This window comes from Macaca mulatta, chromosome 14, assembly GCF_049350105.2.
Source record: "Macaca mulatta isolate MMU2019108-1 chromosome 14, T2T-MMU8v2.0, whole genome shotgun sequence".
NCBI classification, from domain to species: Eukaryota; Metazoa; Chordata; class Mammalia; order Primates; family Cercopithecidae; genus Macaca; species Macaca mulatta.
Genome location: NC_133419.1, coordinates 118,106,128 through 118,124,910, shown reverse-complemented (window position 1 = coordinate 118,124,910; position 18,783 = coordinate 118,106,128). Strand labels below are relative to the sequence as shown.

Here is an 18,783-nt window from a genome sequence, read left to right as displayed (position 1 = left end):
GGAGGTGACTGGGAGCCAGGGCAGGCTGCAGGAGCCTGTCTCCAACCTTCATCAGGCAGAGGCAGTCATTTGGTTTCTTCCTGAAGACTCTTTCCTCAGGGCTTTCCTGGGAACCCCTGTCCCCCATTCTCCCTTCTCCTGGCTACCCCATCCCTCACCTAAATCACTCACACCCCCTGTCCTGAGCCACAGTTGCCAGAGCCTGGATCAGTTAGAGAGGTAAACTGAGGCTGACCCAGCAACACCACAAGGCAGGCCCATCAGCTCCCAAGGGCCAAGCCCAGGGCACACTCTCCACTGCATCTCCAAAACTTGGAAAGGGCAAATAGGACAGAATCCTGCCTGCCACCTGACCCCACCATCCTCTCCTCTGAGCCCCAGGCACTGAGGAAGATTCGGAGGCTGGAGGGCCCCAGTTCTGCTTCTCAGAGCTTCTTTGCCTCTGCCCCGCAGGCTCCCAGCGAGTACGAGACGAGTCCAGAGCAGCTCTTCTACCGGATCGCCCACCTAAACCGCGGTCAGCAGTATCTGCTATGGGTGGCCGCCGTCACCTCTGCCGGCCGGGGCAACAGCAGCGAGAAGGTGACCATCGAGCCTGCTGGCAAGGGTGAGAAGCCTGAGGCTGGGGCAGAGGGGCAAACACTTCCAAAAGCTCCCTTCCAGAATCCTGGTTCTCCCCACACAGGGGTTCTGCCTGCTCCGCTCTCTCTGCGACCCGACTGTGAGGAACTGGCCACTCGCCTGCCTCCTGGATACACCAAGACTGGCCCTCTGCTGCCCCCTGACTCCAGCAAAGCCTCACAACAGGCTGCAGCCAGCTCTTGCCTGGGGCGGGTGGACAGGGTGCACTCAGTTCCCGACTCCAAACCCTACTCCCAACTTGAAAAACGGGGAGTCGCCTCTACCTCCAATTGAAAACCGGGCCTTTGTCCCAGTGCTCAGCTCCTCCAGAGGTGGCTATGGCGGGGTGTGCTGCTTCCACAGAGCAGTCGAGGCTCAAAGGAGAGCCCCCGAGCTGAACCGGACACCCGGCAGGAGTGGTTCCAGCGGTGGCGGATTGCTGCAGTCCGCAGACCTTCACAGATCCCATGCTGTGAAGGAAGCTCTGGGCTAGAATCAGACCCTCTTAGGGAGTGCCCCACTGAATCTCTGACCGGACATGAGTGTGCCATGGGGGATGTACCCCCACTTTTCAGAGGAATGACACTTCCAAGGCCTCATCCCCAGGGCAAGCTGCAGCAGCTGCACAGGTAGAGCTGCAAGGCTGAGCGTCTGTCCCACCCCTAGGGCGTAGGAACTGGCCACAACTAGCCCAGGACCACAGGTCTACTTGCCGCTGGGCCTCCCTGGGCCCCTCCTCACTCCCCCACTCTCTTACCCACCGCAGCCCAGACGAGAGGAGGTGGTACCTGCGCAGCCTGGCCACCCTACCGGGGCAACTCAAGCTTCTCTTGACCCAAACACAAGAGCCCCAGCCCCTACCCTGCCACGGGCTTAGCCAGCCAGCATCTGATCGAGGGCCTGTGGTGGGCCAGGGGCTTCCACCTGCCCTGCCAGCAGGGCTTGTTGACCCATTCCACAGCTGAGCAACCTGAGGCAGGAGTGGGATGGGCTGCAAAGACAGCCAGGAAGGAGTGAGCTAACTCTCCCAGCTCCAAGTCAGGGCTCTTTCCACGCAGCCTCAGGGCCTCCTACCACCCCCTTACCCCTACCACCAACCTCTTCAGAAAGGGAAGGGGCCTAAAGCCTATCACCTTTCCAGAACAGCTGGCACTGGCCCAGAGGCAGGAGTGTGAGGGCTGGACATCTTTGCAGAAGGCTGGCCCCTTCTCCTGGGGCCTAGAGAGCTGTGGACTTCCTAGAACACATTTACACAGCGTCACCTCACAGCTGCCCTGTGAGCTGAGAAAGACAACCATTGTTTTCCCCTTCCCCATACACACACACACGTGCACACACACACTGCACACTCACATACATATGCACACGCATGAACATGCGCATATGCACACACACTTATACACACAGACCTGCACACACACTTATGCACATACACACACTAATGTGCATACACGTACACACTACACACTAATACATGCACATACATGCACACACATGCACACACGCACACACAATACACACTAATACATGCACACATATGCACACACACGTATACATGCGCACACACTATACACACCAATACATGCACACACATGCATACACATGCACACACATACACACTAATACATGCACACACATGCACCCACACATATACACACGCACACACAGTATACACTAATACATGCACACACATGCACATACACACGTGCACACTATACACACTAATACATACACACATGCACATGCATATACACACATGCACACAGTATACACTAATACATGCACACACATGCACACGCATATACACACATGCACACACTATACACACATGCATGCACACACATGCACATGCATACACACATACACACACTATACACACTAATATATGCACACACATATGCACACACATATACACACATGCACACACTATATACTCTAATACATGCACACACATATGCACATGCATATACACACACGCACGCACTATACACACTAATACATGCACACACGTACACACACTATACACACTAATACATGCACACACATGCACATGCATATACACACACGCACACACAGTATACACTAATACATGCACACACACGCATATACACACGTGCACACACTATACACACTAATACATGCACACACATGCACATACATACTCATACACACATGTATACACGTGCACATTCACATATGCACATACACACTAACACATGCACACTCGCATGTGCACACACACACGCATATGCACACACATATACACTAACGCATGCATATGCACACACATGCAGATGCACATACACGCACACACACCCTGAGACACACAGAGATTCAGGCAGCCAACTCCAGCCTGTGGCAAAACCAGGTCTGGAAGCTGATCTCTGGAGAAACTCGGAGAACCTCCACAAAGCCCCCAGGCTTCTCACTGCCCGCCCCTGGAGGCCGTCTTCATGTGGACCCCTCTGCTGGGCCTGTCTGGTGCCCCTACTGCTCCAAGCAGACCCCAGAACTCCCCTTCTCTCAGAGCTCCTTGGCACCTGGCACGACCAGCACAGGAACCCAGCCCCTACGTCCTGCACCTGAACCTCTCAGCTGCTCCCTCACTCTCACTCTCACTCTCCCTCCACCCAAGAAGGGCCCCAGCTCCATGGGCCTGCTCTACTCTCTGAGGCACTTGGGCACTTGGTTCCTTTAAATCTGGGCCTGGCGATCTCTCGGGTACTAGATGCATTTACCCACCCACCACACTCTGGGCACCTGTGGCCCTGCACTTTCTGTGATGCTGCTGACCCAGTCCTCTGCAGCCACCCTCGGGGCACTCCCGTCCTCTCCTCTCTGCCTGTGCATACTGATCCTAGAGTTGGTCACTCCCCTGTCAGTCTGCATCCCCTCCTGTGGCCTCATCACGCCTGCTGACTCCCAGATCAGCGTCTTTGGTCCAGGCATCTCTCTGGTGCTCCAGAACACGCACCCGCCTGAGGTCTAGCTACAGCTGTGGCTGCACTGTGGACTCAGTACGAGGTGAAGCCATCTGGGCCTTCCTGCCAAGCCTGCCCCTCCTCTAGTGTGCCCTGTTCCCACGAGGGTGCCATCACTCACCTCCGTGGCCCAGCCAGAATCCTGGGAGCCATCCTCCCCTCCCCACTCTCTTCCCCCAAAGTAGCGAGACCCCAAGTTTTGTCAGCTCTTGCTCTGAGCCCCTCATCTCCCCACTGCCACACATCACCTCCAGCCTGCATTCTAGCCACCATCCTGTCATGGTCTATGTCCTCTGGGACCCCCCTCCACCAAACTATCCTCTGCAAGCAGCCAGGATGCATCTGAAATCGGCTGAGGACACCACTCCTTCTTTTTTTTTTTTTTTTTTGAGACAGTCTTGCTCTGTCACCCAGCCTAGAGTGCAGTGGCATGATCTCGGCTCACTACAACCTCCGCCTCCCAGGTTCAAGCGATTCTCTCGCCTCAGCCTCCCGAGTAGCTGGGATTACAGGCACCTGCCATCGTGCCTGGCTAATTTTTGTATTTTTAGTAGACAGACAGGGTTTCACCATGTTTGCCAGGCTGGTCTTGAACTTCTGACCTCAACCTCAGGTGATCCGCCTGTCACAGCCTCCCAAAGTGCTGGGATTACAGGCATGAGCCACCGAGCCTGGCCGACACCACTTCTTATAACCCCCTGGTGGTGGCTGTCTAAGAGGAAGTCCAACCTCCTGGCCCTGCCAGCAAAGCCCCCAAGATTCTACTCCTGCCCGTCCCCTGGACTCAAGCTTTGGTTACCCCAGGGTATCTGCAAACCCTCACACCTGCCGTGAGCTTCAGGTCTCCACGTCCCTGCTCAGTGCTGTTCCCTTTTCCTGACATACGTTTTCTTCCCTGCATATAAAGTCTTTCTTAGCCTTCAAGTGAGAGCTTCCTATTCCAGATGCTGTTCCCGGCCATCACCTCCACCGCCCACTTATCAAGCAGCATTCAAATTCCCCCTGCCTCGCACCCCTGGGCTTCTTCGTGCCTGCACCTACCATAGCATTTTGCCCCTGTTATAATTTTTCCTTAAGTATCTGTCTCCCTCTTTGACGGTGATCAACATGAGGACAGGGAATAAATCATACTCATTTTTTGAATCCTCAGAGCCTCATGCCATCCTGACCATAACTGGTATTTCATCAATGTTTCTTGAGTCAATGTCTCCCAGCCAATATTCCCTAACACCCATCCCTTACCAAAAGCCCAAGGTGGAAGTCAGATCGGGGAGGGAGGATTTGAACTGTAAATCCAGGGAGCCCCGAGGAAGGAGGCAAGGATATTGTGCAGGGGTAGAAGTGGCGTGGCTCTCATCCTCTCCTCCCTGTAGCCCCAGCAAAAATAATCTCCTTTGGGGGCACCGTGACGACACCTTGGATGAAAGATGTTCGGCTGCCTTGCAATTCAGTGGGAGATCCAGCCCCTGCCGTGAAGTGGACCAAGGACAGGTGTGTGTCAGGACTGTGGAGGAATGGGGTGGCCCCAAAGAGGGATATAGTAGAAGAGGTGTGAGGAGGAGAGTCTGGGGCCCTCCTTCCTGGTGACCCGGTTGCCTCCAGGCCCTGTGGAGGCCCTGCAGGGTGTACTACTACTGCTCTCTCAAGCAGGCCTGGCCTCCTGGCTCCCCTCTTGGGAGCCAAGGACCTCCCTTCCCCGAATGGTTAAAGAGGCCGGGTTACCTCATACCCCCAGGGAGTGCTGAGCAAAGCCCCAAGAACCCAGCATCCCCTGGCAAGCCTCCTTCCACTCCCAGCATTCTTTGCCACACACCGGGGGGAGGGACTCAGGACGAAGGGGTGCTTGACATGACCCACCCGCCCCATCCTCGCCCCCGGCAGTGAAGACTCAGCCATTCCGGTGTCCATGGACGGGCACCGGCTCATCCACACCAACGGCACACTGCTGCTACGTGCAGTGAAGGCTGAGGACTCTGGCTACTACACCTGCACGGCCACCAACACCGGTGGCTTTGACACCATCATCGTCAACCTTCTGGTGCAAGGTGAGGCTCTGTGAGGCAGATGGCCCCTGGTGGGGACAGGGATGGAGAAAGGGTAGGAATTCCATCACGTGAGAATGTCATCGAATAGAAGAAGATAAATCAAGGGAGAGATAGAACTTTGGGGGAACAGAGGTGCATGTGGAAGGGGAGGCAGGAGAGCTGGGGAGTGGGAGTGAGGGTGTGGGAGAGCCAGCACCTTCCCGTCATGGGGGGAGCCCCATACCCCGTCACAGGGTCCACCCTTGTGCTAAGGGGTGGTGACTTTCCGCTCACAGTTCCCCCGGACCAGCCACGCCTCACTGTCTCCAAAACCTCAGCTTCATCCATCACCCTGACCTGGATTCCAGGTGACAATGGGGGCAGCTCCATTCGAGGTGAGGAGTGGTCTGGATGAGGGGGGAAGACAGGGGAAGGAATTCTGGGCCTGGGGCAGGGAAGGGGCTTCACCCACTTCTGCCGTTTGTCTTCAAATGGCAGAAATGATCTGGGGGCCAAGTGACCCACAAGGAAGTCATTCAAGTTCCAAGGGAACTGCAATGGCCCAGTCATCTGGGATTTAGTACTCCTGCCCCTCCAATGCTACTTGTGAGCTGTGTGACCCTGGAGTAGCCTGTTTCCCTCTCTGTCTGGGTTTCCCAATCTGTCAAAGTAGACAAATGGACTAGATCAGTGCTCTCCAAGCATGAGTGTGCGTCTGCGTCACCAAGCGGCCTTGTAACAATGCAGCTCTGACTCAGCGCTCTGGACTGGGGCTGAGGACCTGCCTTTCTAACAGGCTCCAGGTGCTGCTGAGCCTGTTGCTCAGGGGGCCATGCGTGAAGTAGTGAGGGTCTAGACAGGACCCTTTGCGAGCCTCACAACTCTGGGTTTCTCCACTCCCGACCTGGGCCACTAACCCCTAACGCTACAGCCAAAGTGACAGCGTCAAACCCGCCAAGGGGCTGGACCCAAGGCCCTTACAGTGTTTTGTTGATTGGTTGGTTTAATACAGAGAGTTGACTGGGGCTGGTCCTTCCAATTTTGCTTCTAAGGAGCATATGCCTATTCCAATGACCAAAGGCCTGACTCTGCCCCATCCCTGGAGCCCAGCTCCCCTGTTGGAGTACCCGAGGCTGGGCTTCTGTTGCCCTGCCCTGCCCCCACCTGAATCAGGTCTACCCTCCACAGGCTTCGTGCTACAGTACTCGGTGGACAACAGCGAGGAGTGGAAGGACGTGTTCATCAGCTCCAGCGAGCGCTCCTTCAAGCTGGATAGCCTCAAGTGTGGCACATGGTACAAGGTGAAGTTGGCAGCCAAGAACAGTGTGGGCTCTGGGCGCATCAGCGAGATCATCGAGGCCAAGACCCACGGGCGGGGTGAGGCCCAGGCCGCCAGGGCAGGGAAGGAGTGACGGGCCCAGGGAGGGTGGGGTAGAGGGGCCGGGTATGGGGTGGAAGGTGGCTGGGTGGGGAAGGAGGGGTCCAGGGATGCAGGGAGCCTGAAGGGAGGAGTCTCAGCCTCCTTCCCATCACCACAGCATCCCAATAGATCCCATTAGGAAAAACTAGTTCCACTTCCCCACTGGGTGGCCGAAGGTGGCACTCCTTTGCCTCTTCCTGGCTCCCTTCCTCCTCTGCTGAGGCCTCTCTCCAGGCCCTGCCCTTTTCTTCCCTTTCCTCCCTCCCCTCCTCTTCCTCCTCTGCCCCCTGGGGCTTCCCCACCTGACCTGTGCCAAACATGTATTCTGGAGCTACTGCCATCCCAGCTGCCCCAGGGAAATCCTTTCCAGCTCAGCCCAGTCCTGCCTCCCCCCGAGTCTCTCTAACCTCTCTCTCTCCCTCCGGCCTGCCAGAGCCCTCCTTCAGCAAAGACCAACACCTCTTCACCCACATCAACTCCACGCATGCTCGGCTTAACCTGCAGGGCTGGAACAACGGGGGCTGCCCTATCACAGCCATCGTTCTGGAGTATCGGCCCAAGGGGACCTGGGCCTGGCAGGGCCTCCGGGCCAACAGCTCTGGGGAGGTGTTCCTGACGGAACTGCGAGAGGCCACATGGTACGAGCTGCGCATGAGGGCTTGCAACAGCGCTGGCTGCGGCAACGAAACGGCCCAGTTCGCCACCCTGGACTACGATGGCAGTGAGTCGCAAGGGTGGGAGGGATGGCACAGAGGCTGGAGCAGGGTAGTGCGAAGGAAGTGGGCAGAGTGGCAGATACATAAAGAGACAGACCAGTAGAAAAACAGGCAGGGATGCAGGTGGGGGAAATGCTGGCCCACAGGCGAAAGGGCTGACAAAGGGAACATCAGGTTGGTTGCAGCCAGGTAAGTGGGCAATGCACCAATGGCCACTACAGATGGACAGATACATAGGTCAGTAATACCAAAGATGGAGAGTCTTTGAAGCTGCAGTCCTCAATCACTGTGCATTGTTTCAGGGAGGTGACGAGGGAGGTAGAGGTGTGGTTGAGGTCCTGACCCCTAAGAACTTTCTGCTGATATGGAATATTAGCCAGGAGGGAACAGCCTATGCTACAGTCGCAAATACCAAAGCCTAGTGGCTTAACCCTGTACTGATTTGTTTCTTGCTCTCTTGGAGTCCTGTGAAGGTTGAGTGGCCACCCTGTTTTTGAACAGGGAGCCTCCGAAATCCACAGAAAAGGCATACTACCAGTTCCTAAGTGCCTTGGCCAGCAGGTGGCCTCTGCCACATAGGGATACATATACACATACACATGCACACATACACATACACACACATACACACACACATCCATTGAAGGAACATGGAAGGCTGAATTCATAGAAGCCCATTGTCACAAGTCTACCTATGTGTTAAGGAAACAGAACAAAAGCAGTATCAGAAGGGGATGAACTCAAGCAAGGAAGGCTTCATGAAGGAGGTGACTCTTAAGCAAAGCTCTGAAACAGGCAAGGATCAGGGCTTGGCAGAGGGTTATGTCAGCAGGAAAACTTGTCATGTTTCCCTGCAGGAGACCCGGGTTAACAGATATGGCCCCCAGGAGGGGTGAGCAGGGGGAGAATGTAGGGTTTGTAGTGGTTTTTGTCCCCATCTGGGAAAGAGAACCCAGGGTCCACTGCCCTGACTTCTTCCTACCATGCTTCACTCTTGGTTCTCCCCATCCCAGCTGGATATGAGAATTTAAACCCATCAATCCACTCTCAAGGAGTGAGCACTGAACTCCAACAGGCGAGAGACTAACTCCAGGAGACTTCAGGCTAATTCTACAACAGTACCAGGAAGTCGTTAATATAATGCAATATAAAAATGACACAACTGTTCATGGCTGTCCTGATAGGACCAGAATTTGGGGAGCAGAGGGGAAGGCCAGGGCTCTGTGCCAGGAGGTGGAGGTCAGAGCCCAAGGTCAGCAAGAGAGGTCAGAGGTCTGCCTCACCCAAGAGATGCTCTGCACAGCACCTGGCTCATAAGGGACATCTAATTCTATTCTTTGCCCTCATTCAGGCACCATTCCACCCATCAAGTCTGCTCAAGGTGAAGGGGACGATGTGAAGAAGCTATTCACCATCGGCTGCCCTGTCATCCTGGCCACACTGGGGGTGGCACTGCTCTTCATTGTACGCAAGAAGAGGAAGGAGAAGCGGCTGAAGCGACTCCGAGGTGGGGGAGCTTCCTATGGGCCTTCCAGGAGGGGGTGTTGGCTCTCAGCCACGTTGTCCCCACTTCACTGGCTCACAGCACCATCTGGATGATACAGAGTGCCTGTGTCCTCTTGAAGGAGGAGTGGTCACTCCAACTTTCTGAAACCTCCTTAGTTCAGAAGGTTTCATTCACCACTTCCTCCTCTATGCCCCCAAGACTTTGTGCCTGCCCCAGTCAGGGCTAATATTTAGAGGTACACACTGGTTAAAGCCATGTTGGTTGTTAAATATTTAAACATTTCCATGTTGGTTGGTAAACAGATGTTGCTCCATTCCACACTGGATGCTCCATCCCCTCTCACAGGATCCCTGCAACTTTCCTAGGACCCATCCACTAAAGAATAGACCTGCAGGTAGCCTCTAGTACAATGCTCAGTTCTAACTGGGCAGTTTCTGCACCATGTCAGGTGTTAAATATTTTGAATATTATCCCCTTTTTCCATTACCTGATGCCACAGTCTACTGTGAATGGGTCTGATTTACCTCAATTTTCCCATGGCCTAATACAGTGTCTGGCACCTACTAGTTGCTTCACAAATATGCTTTCACTTATTTGGAAAACTTTTATTGAGTCTGCTTCATCATAGATATTGCAAGACTATAGAGATCAATAAAGAACAGCAAAGCCATACTCTTACAGAGATTATCATCTAATGTGAGAAGCCAGGGAACAATAGTAGCACAGAAAAGAGAATGATTAATGCTCCCTATTGTGTTCAGGAATTGGGTAAATGGATGAACAGATGGTTCAATGGATGGTTGATGATTGGATGGATGGATGGATGGATGGATGACTGGGTGGATAATTGAATGACTAGATGGGTGAGTAGTTACATGGTTGGATGGTTGAATGGATCACTGAATAAATGGTTGAATAGAAAGATGTATAGATGGAAGGATGGTTGGATGGCTGAATAGATGGCTGGGTGTAAGGATGGTTGAATAAAAGGTTGAATGAATAGACGGGTGGATGGATTGTTGAATGGCTAGATAATGATTATATGAATAGTTGAACAGATGGGTAGATGATTGAACAGATGCTTGGATGGACAGATGACTATTCTGATAGATCGATGGATGACAAGTTGGATGGATGGCTGGATGGAAAAACAATTGGAATTGTGGGATGATTGGGTGAATGGTTAAAGGAGTGGTTGGATGGAAGATTTTATATATAAATATAAGAATGATTGAATGGATGTTGAATGCATGGGTGGATGGTTGAATGGATTACTGGTTGAATCAATGGGTAGATGGATGGACAGATGGATGGTTGAATAGGTGGATGATGAATTAATGGTTGGTTGGATGGATGAATGGATAATTGGATGGTAGATGGTTAGATGGATGGATGGCTAGATCAATGAATAAATGGATGGATGGATGGATCAATGATTGGGTGAATGGATAGCTAGATAATTGGATGCTTGGATGCATGCATACAACTATTGGAATTCATTCTGACAGCTCATTCTCAGGTATCGGGGTCTAATAAATTAAGTAGGCCCTTTAATTCTCTCTTCCAAATTCCTAACCTGAGAGTCCTGATCCTATTCAAGGCTCCTCTGAGACAAAGAATGGGCCCCAAAATCCATCCATGGACTTTTTGGGCACAGAGTCCCCAGAGGAGGAAGTGAAGCCTCTTGGTTGATATGAGAGTTTAATCATCTGAGGCTTCCTATTGACCACCTCTACCACATCCTCTCCTCTCCCCAAGATATAACTGAGGATAACCTTTCCACTGATATCCATTTCCAGCCTGTTATGGTGTCATGTTTAAGTAGAGTCAATTCATGAAGCAGATGGGGCACTTGCTATGTCCCCCTGTGCTTTGGGAAGGATCTCTCGATTAGATAAAATCTGAAGAAAGGAAAACAGACTTGAGCCAAATCCTGAATTGGGAGCAGTGAAACTGCGTCAAGTTTTAGGCTGTTTTGTAGGTCCTTACATTTCTCCTTCTGCTTCTTAGGAGACCAGCCCTGGCCCCATTTTAAGGAATTCTCCACCTTGTTTCCCATGCCTCTCCCATTGTCATCCTGTTCAAACTTCATTCTCACCCAGCCCTCCTCTCCCTCTACTGTTTTGCAGATGCAAAGAGTTTGGCAGAAATGTTGATAAGGTGAGTATCACCAAGCTGCTTCCTTTCTCCTCCCTTCTCCTCTCTCCCCTGAGGAGGACTCAGGAGCCTCGCTCTGAACTCCCAGAATAGGTGACAGGCTTCTAAGATCCCACTGTCCTGCAAAGCCCCCTCCCCCAACCCCTTATGGCTGCTGAGCCACCCACCTCGTCTTTCTCCCCACAGCAAGAACAATAGAAGCTTTGACACCCCTGTGAAAGGGCCACCCCAGGGCCCACGGCTACACATTGACATCCCCAGGGTCCAGCTGCTCATTGAGGACAAAGAAGGCATCAAGCAGCTGGGTGAGTGACAGGTGCCACAAGCTCCCTGTCATGCTGGATGTGCTTCCCCAGGCTACAATCCATGGAAGTCAAACACCTGCCCTCATGGCAGTGCCCAGGGTTCTGGAAGTAGCCCCATCAACCACTCAACAACCTTAGAACTCATTGTGGCTTCTCTCAAGGGCTAAGTTTCCTCCTCTGTCCAACGGAGGGAATTGCTGGCCTTTCTGTGACTCAACATTGGATAAAGCCTGGGTGTGGTGGATCATGCCTGTTATCCCAGCACTTTGGGAGCCCAAGGAGGAAGGATCACTTGAGGCCAAAAGTTTGAGACCAGCCTGGGCAACATAGTGAGATCCCATTTCTACCACACAAAAAAATAGCCAGGCATGGTGACACATCCTGTAGTCTCAACTACTCGGGAGGTTGAGGTAGGAGGATAGCTTGAGTCCAGGAAATTGAGGTGGCTGCAGTGAGCAATGATCACAATTAAGCCTGGGCAACAGAGTGAGACCCTGTCTCAAAAAAACAAACAAACAAATCCACAAACAAAAAACACATTGGATAAAGACAAAGAGAAATTCAGTCACATCCAACAGAGCTTTAAAAAACAATTGTCAAGGACTCATGGTAATTGTCCTTCTTTCCCCAGGAGATGACAAGGCCACCATCCCTGTGACAGATGCTGAGTTCAGCCAAGCTGTCAACCCACAGAGTTTCTGTACTGGCGTCTCCTTGCACCACCCAGCCCTCATCCAGAGCACAGGACCCCTCATCGACATGTCTGACATCCGGCCAGGAACCAGTATGCATTATCCCCAGGGAGACAGCCGTCTTCCCACCCAGGGTGCCTTGGGCATAGCGTGACAGAGGTGGTGTTTTTTCTAAAGGGAGGAGGGAGCATAATGGAATAGAATGAAAAAATGGAAAGCACTGGAATTAGCGCCTGGAGACCTCGATTGCAGATTTACTAACTGTGACCTTGGGTCTACCACTAACTTTATCTCTCTGGGCCTGTTCCCTTACGTAGAAATTTTGAGAGTATTGGGTATTTGAGTTCTCCAAGGGTCTTTCTATCTCTAGCACTGTGTATCTGGACATAGGAGAGAACACATCAAGGACTGTAGGGAATGAATGGACAGTCAGGAGGCAGCAGGAAAGGACATCACATTCTCCCCCAGGTGGAAGGAAAAGATGGGGTGGGTGGGGAGAATGCCCTCCACTGCCCCCACGCCTTGACTCGATTGCTGTTCTCCTCTGGGGACAGTGATGTGGTTAGGAAAGGCAGCATTCCCAAGGGAGCTTCTGTGGCTGCGTCTGCCTCTTCCCTTGCTCCCCCTTGCCCTTTCTGGTAAGTGCCAGCTGCCCAAGCCTGGGTGCCTGTGGTTGGAGGATGCAATTTCTTGCTTCTGTCTGTGCAGATCCAGTATCCAGGAAGAATGTAAAGTCAGCCCACAGCACCCGGAACCGGTACTCAAGCCAGTGGACTCTGACCAAGTGCCAGGCCTCCACACCTGCTCGCACCCTCACCTCTGACTGGCGCACTGTGGGCTCCCAGCATGGTGTCACCGTCACTGAGAGTGACAGCTACAGCGCCAGCCTGTCCCAGGACACAGGTGTGCCTAAGGCCCTGCTGGCATCCTGAACACCTCCCCACAGTTCCCCATCATTCACCTTCACCTTCTATTCTTCCAGCTTCTACCCACCAGCTCATGGGGCCAAGGCACAAGTCAGTTTCATGTCTAGCTGGTCACTGACCCACTGTGCAGCTGGAACAAAAACACTTGACGTCACTGACCTCTACTTGGTCAGGGAGTTAATGTTGCTTTCCCAAAAATTGTCAGAGAAACTGGTACACATGATGTTCACTGGCAAAAGGGCTGAATGTTCCAGGGGATGGTTGCTTATTTTCTTTTTTTTTTGAGGCGGAGTCTCGCTCTGTCACCCAGGCTGGAGTGCAGTGGCCGGATCTTGGCTCACTGCAAGCTCCGCCTCCCGGGTTTACGCCATTCTCCTGCCTCAGCCTCCCGAGTAGCTGGGACTACAGGCGCCCGCCACCTCACCCGGCTAGTTTTTTTGTATTTTTTTAGTAGAGACGGGGTTTCACCGTGTTAGCCAAGATGGTCTCGATCTCCTGACCTCGTGATCCGCCCGTCTCGGCCTCCCAAAGTGCTGGGATTATAGGCTTGAGCCACCCCGCCCAGCCGCTTATATTCAAGAATGAAAGATGTTCTGCCCTTCATGAGTCAAAGTTCCTACTTCTGCCACCACTGCCACCTTCACAGGATCTCCTCAGCCTGGTGTCCTCCATGACCAGACTTCCAGACGGCTGCTGGGGTTACGGGCAGGGGAAGTGCTCAGTCAGTCTCACTTATACCCTTCTCCCCATAACCTACTCCTGTCCTCTTAACTCCCCAGACAAAGGAAGGAACAGCATGGTGTCCACTGAGAGCGCCTCTTCCACCTATGAGGAGCTGGCCCGGGCCTACGAACATGCCAAGCTGGAGGAGCAGCTGCAGCACGCCAAGTTTGAGATCACCGAGTGCTTCATCTCTGACAGTTCCTCTGACCAGATGACCACAGGCACCAACGAGAACGCCGACAGCATGACGTCCATGAGCACACCCTCAGAGCCTGGCATCTGCCGCTTTACCGCCTCACCACCCAAGCCCCAGGATGCGGACCGGGGCAAAAACGTGGCTGTGCCCATCCCTCACCGGGCCAACAAGAGTGAGTGCTCAGACCACCTCCCAGGCAGTGCCCCCTGCCCCCTGGCCCCAGCTCCATGAGCCCTGGCTAGATCTAGTCCTACTAGTACCAGGATCCTGCCAGCCCAGCTTGGCTCCTTGGCAGTGCAGGGTGGTACCAACAGCAAGGACTTAGGAGCAAGGAAGGTCAGGGCCCACATCCTGGCTCAACCTCTTCCTGGGTCTGTGGCCTTGGATAAGCCGTTTAACCTCTGTGGCCTTAAGTTTCTCATTTGTAAAATGCCAATGATAGTATCTACATTGCATTGTTGTGATGGGTATTAGAAATGATATACATCCCCACCATGTCGTAAGGCCTCATTCATTCAGTAGTGAGCATCCCCTTTATCTGAAGCTGTGCCAGGATGGAAACAGATCCCTTCAGGGTCAGCTGCCAAAGGGTCTCTGGTCTCAATGCTGTTTGAATTTAATCCAGACCCGATCGATCAGTCCTGGCAGCTCCGCCCACCATGGTCATACCTCTTGGTAGGCAGTGACCTGGCCTGGCTGGGAACCACCTGACCCCAGGGGCCTGACCAGAGCCTATGCACTTAGAGGCTGGCAGGGCAGGGCTAGGATCACCAGGGGGAGTCTATCAGCAGATGCTGGGGTCACAGCATGCAAAGCCGAGACTATCAAACAATGCAGTGTGGTCTGCTTAGCACTAGCCATGCTAACTGAGGCAGGGGCGGGGCTCTCTGGGTCATGGAAAGAGCCTGGAGCAATGGAAAGACTTTGGAGACTGTGGCCCTGAATGACACCCCCACCCCTTTTGGCTGTGCAAATTTAGGCAAATGATTTCATCTCTCTGAACCTCAGTTTCCTCACTTGTAAAGCTCAGGCAGGTATTAACCAATCCTGGGGGCTGTCGTGAGGATTCACTAAGAAAATCTAAGGAAAGTGCCTGGCCCAGCTCCCCCGGGGAAAGAGGCCCATTTGCAGGCAGGGTACCCATGGAGCACGGGTGGTCAGGCAACAGAGGTCTTAGAAGCATGTCACATGGAGGCAGTTTAAGAAATTACTAGGTTGGGTGCGGCTGCTCACGCCTATAACCCTAGCACTTTGGGAAGCCAAGGCAGGCTGATCACCTGAGGTCAGGAGTTCTAGACCAGCCTGGCCAACATGGCAAAACCCCATCTCTACCAAAAGATACAGAAATTAGCTGGGCGTGGTGGCACATGCCTGTAATCCTAGCTACTCAGGAAGTGGAGGTTGCAGTCAGCTGTGATCGTGCCGCTGCACTCCAGCCTGGATGACAGAGCGACACTCTGTCTCAAAAAAAAAATTAGGAACTTTCCACCTGGAGAAGAGGCGACCAAGTGGGAGGAGAGAGGACATGTAGCTGATTTCAAACATCTGGAAGGCCGCCATGGGAAAGAGGGGGACGCCTCACTCTGTGAGACCTCAGAGGACAGAACCAGGCTCCATGGTGGGGAGGCGACAGGGAATGATATTCCTTTCCTCCTCGGGGTAAAGAAAAGCTTTCCACCAGCCAGAGCCGTTAGGACATCCTTGTCCTTAGCAGTAGTGAGCTCTCCACTACCGGAAGCTGACCAGCCTCTAGTGACCATTGAACAACAAGCATCCATGTATTGGGCAGCTGTTATCTGCAGCAGCCACTGTAGCAAAGCACTTTACCTACCTCATCTCATTCGCCCCTCACAATAATCCTGTGGGGAAGAAAGATCATCCCCATTTCACAGATAAGGAAATGAAGGTCAGAAAGGCCAAGCACCCCACCTTTCCGCTACTCTTTATTGCCCCCCAGTGGAGGGGCCCCGTGCCAGATCAGAGAGAAGACGGGGGGCAGGCGATGGGGTGAGGGCTGAATGAGCCTCTGCCTCTAACATCCTCTGCCTCTGTAATTCCAGGTGACTACTGCAACCTGCCCCTGTATGCCAAGTCAGAGGCCTTCTTTCGAAAGGCAGATGGACGTGAGCCCTGCCCCGTGGTCCCACCCCGTGAGGCCTCCATCCGGAACCTGGCTCGAACCTACCACACCCAGGCTCGCCACCTGACCCTGGACCCTGCCAGCAAGCCCTTGGGCCTCCCCCACCCAGGGGCCCCCGCTGCCGCCTCCACAGCCACCTTACCTCAGAGGACTCTGGCCATGCCAGCACCCCCAGCCGGCACAGCCCCCCCAGCCCCCGGCCCCACCCCGGCTGAGCCCCCCACCGCCCCCAGTGCTGCCCCTCCGGCCCCCAGCACCGAGCCTCCACGAGCCGGGGGTCCACACACCAAAATGGGGGGCTCCAGGGACTCGCTTCTCGAGATGAGCACGTCGGGGGTAGGGAGGTCTCAGAAACAGGGGGCCGGGGCCTACTCCAAATCCTACACCCTGGTGTAGCGCTGGCAGGAAGAGCAGCCCACGCCTGGACCGTGCCGCGCCGCAGCCCCACACGCCAGCTCGGCTGTTTTTCTGCATTATTTATATTCAACTGACAGACAAAAACCAACCAACGACAAAACAAAAACCCCCAATCATGAACGCCTGTACATAGAACTCTTTTGTACAAATGAAACTATTTTCTTCTTCTCCATGAAGCCAGGGCACAAAGAATTTGACAGTACAAGTCAAATCCCCCACCCCACAAAATATGTGTGGAGATATATATACATATATAGACAGATAGGAACGCGTCCACAAGCTATATATCTATATATTTCTCTCACCCTATTTTGAGACAGAGGCACAAAGACTCAGCAATTTTTTTCCTTCCTCCTCACCCTCCCCCAATCTAGGTGGTTTTGACAAAGACCAAAATCCCAACTCAGAGACACTGCATGCGATTTTACTGTTCCAAGAAAACCAGGAGTTGCTTCAATTTGCAGATGCTTATGTGTTAATACCTTTTTCTATGAAAAAAGACCCAGCGCCGTGTGCAATAAAGGTTATGTTTCTATGTGGTGGCTTTTTTCCCATCTGGCGAGGGCCAGCGGGGAGGGAGGAGAGACCCCGATCCCAGGCCTTCTGTCTCTCATAAAGAGACTTTGTGAGAAGCCTGGGCTTTGGCTCAGTGCTGTAAGACTTTCAAAGGCTTGCAATTAGCCAAGGTGCCTCCTCTTCTGTTCTCAGAGCTGTGCTGGGCCTGCAAGGGGAACTAGGTCGGTGGCTTCGTGCAAACTCCTAAACCCCTCTGACCCACAGTGTCCTTACCTGTAAACAGAGGGAAGCTTGTAGCAGATGGAATGAGGCGACCTCGGGCTCACAAGCACTGGGGAGCCTGGGATAGGGGAGGGGTTGCCTACTGGCTTCTCTCCTCCAAGAGAGTGCAGGGTAGCCAGGGGGCCAGGACTGTACAAGATCACTAGCCCACAGCTGTGGGAGAGGTGCCTATTGAGAGCCGAGAAGAAGAGATTATCTAAACCTGGGACACCAGGCCAAGGCCTAAAGTTCTGGGCTGTTAGGACCAGATGAGATCAGAGGGAGAAGGAGGGAAGTCGTCGGAGGTCTGAGGAGTGAGAGAAGCTCATGGAGGAGAGGGAATGGAGCTCAGCCAAAGAGAACCAAGTCAGCACACCAGGTACCTCACCTGGCTTCCAAGGAGTCAGCCAAGTGGAAGAACAGGCGTCCACACGGAGGAGCAAGCAAGGTGCTGTGGGTGTGCAGGGCCCGTTTCTGATGAGAGGGTCCAGAGGGCATCACAGGAGGTGGCAGGTGAGATGGACCTCCAGGGACTTGAAGGTTTGGAGAGGCAGAAGCAGGTGACTGGCCCCTGGGTGAAAAAGAAGTGCACCTAAGAAGTGCACGGGGGGCTCCTGAGTCGAGCGCTGCAATTGAGGCTAAGCTGTGGATCAGGAACCTGGAAGGAAGGTGAGTCTGGGACCCGCTGCTCCCCAGCAGCTGAGAGGAGGAACTGTCAAGGGCTGGAGAGGGAGGGAGGAGTTTGTGCGTGCAGGCAGCTCATACCTATTAGCCTGGGCCCCGGTGAGGCCCCACCTGGGATGCATGACCTTTCGTAGAAGCATCTTCCGAATCCCACAAACACTGTCTGAGCACAAGAGTGTGTGGGATGCAGAGGAGTCCCTCGCATGAATAACTAGATTCCCGGGTCGGCACCGTGAGAGGGGAGGGGCAGAGATTCCGTACGTCTCGGTATTCCTAGGCTCATGAAGAAATGCTCATCTCAGCCCCCACACCCAGGACCCAGCCAGGAGAAGCAGCTAAAGGCATCAGTTGAAAATCAAAGCTCTGCATTTCCAGACACCTGGTGACAGCCCAGCTTCGTTCCATCTCTGGGAGGACGGAACGCCGCCCAAGGATGCGCACGCCATCTGCAGGTCGCCTCCAGAACTGCAAGCACAATGATCAAAACTGAGCGGTCT

At 53.5% G+C, this 18,783-nt stretch overlaps 1 protein-coding gene across 1 annotated transcript in view; it reads left to right on the top strand.

Moving 5' to 3' along the window:
- DSCAML1 (DS cell adhesion molecule like 1) overlaps positions 1–17,360 on the top strand; it is a 364,981-nt gene extending 347,621 nt beyond the window's left edge. The window contains exons 21-33 of the mRNA XM_028834027.2: positions 454–607; positions 4,976–5,093; positions 5,484–5,647; positions 5,923–6,021; positions 6,815–7,003; positions 7,480–7,767; positions 9,114–9,269; positions 11,399–11,429; positions 11,613–11,731; positions 12,363–12,515; positions 13,132–13,326; positions 14,129–14,440; positions 16,329–17,360. Coding sequence (XP_028689860.2) covers positions 454–607; positions 4,976–5,093; positions 5,484–5,647; positions 5,923–6,021; positions 6,815–7,003; positions 7,480–7,767; positions 9,114–9,269; positions 11,399–11,429; positions 11,613–11,731; positions 12,363–12,515; positions 13,132–13,326; positions 14,129–14,440; positions 16,329–16,804 — 2,454 coding nt within the window. The 3' untranslated portion in view covers positions 16,805–17,360. The remainder of the gene's footprint in view (positions 1–453; positions 608–4,975; positions 5,094–5,483; positions 5,648–5,922; positions 6,022–6,814; positions 7,004–7,479; positions 7,768–9,113; positions 9,270–11,398; positions 11,430–11,612; positions 11,732–12,362; positions 12,516–13,131; positions 13,327–14,128; positions 14,441–16,328) is intronic.
- The last annotated feature ends 1,423 nt before the right edge of the window (positions 17,361–18,783 follow it).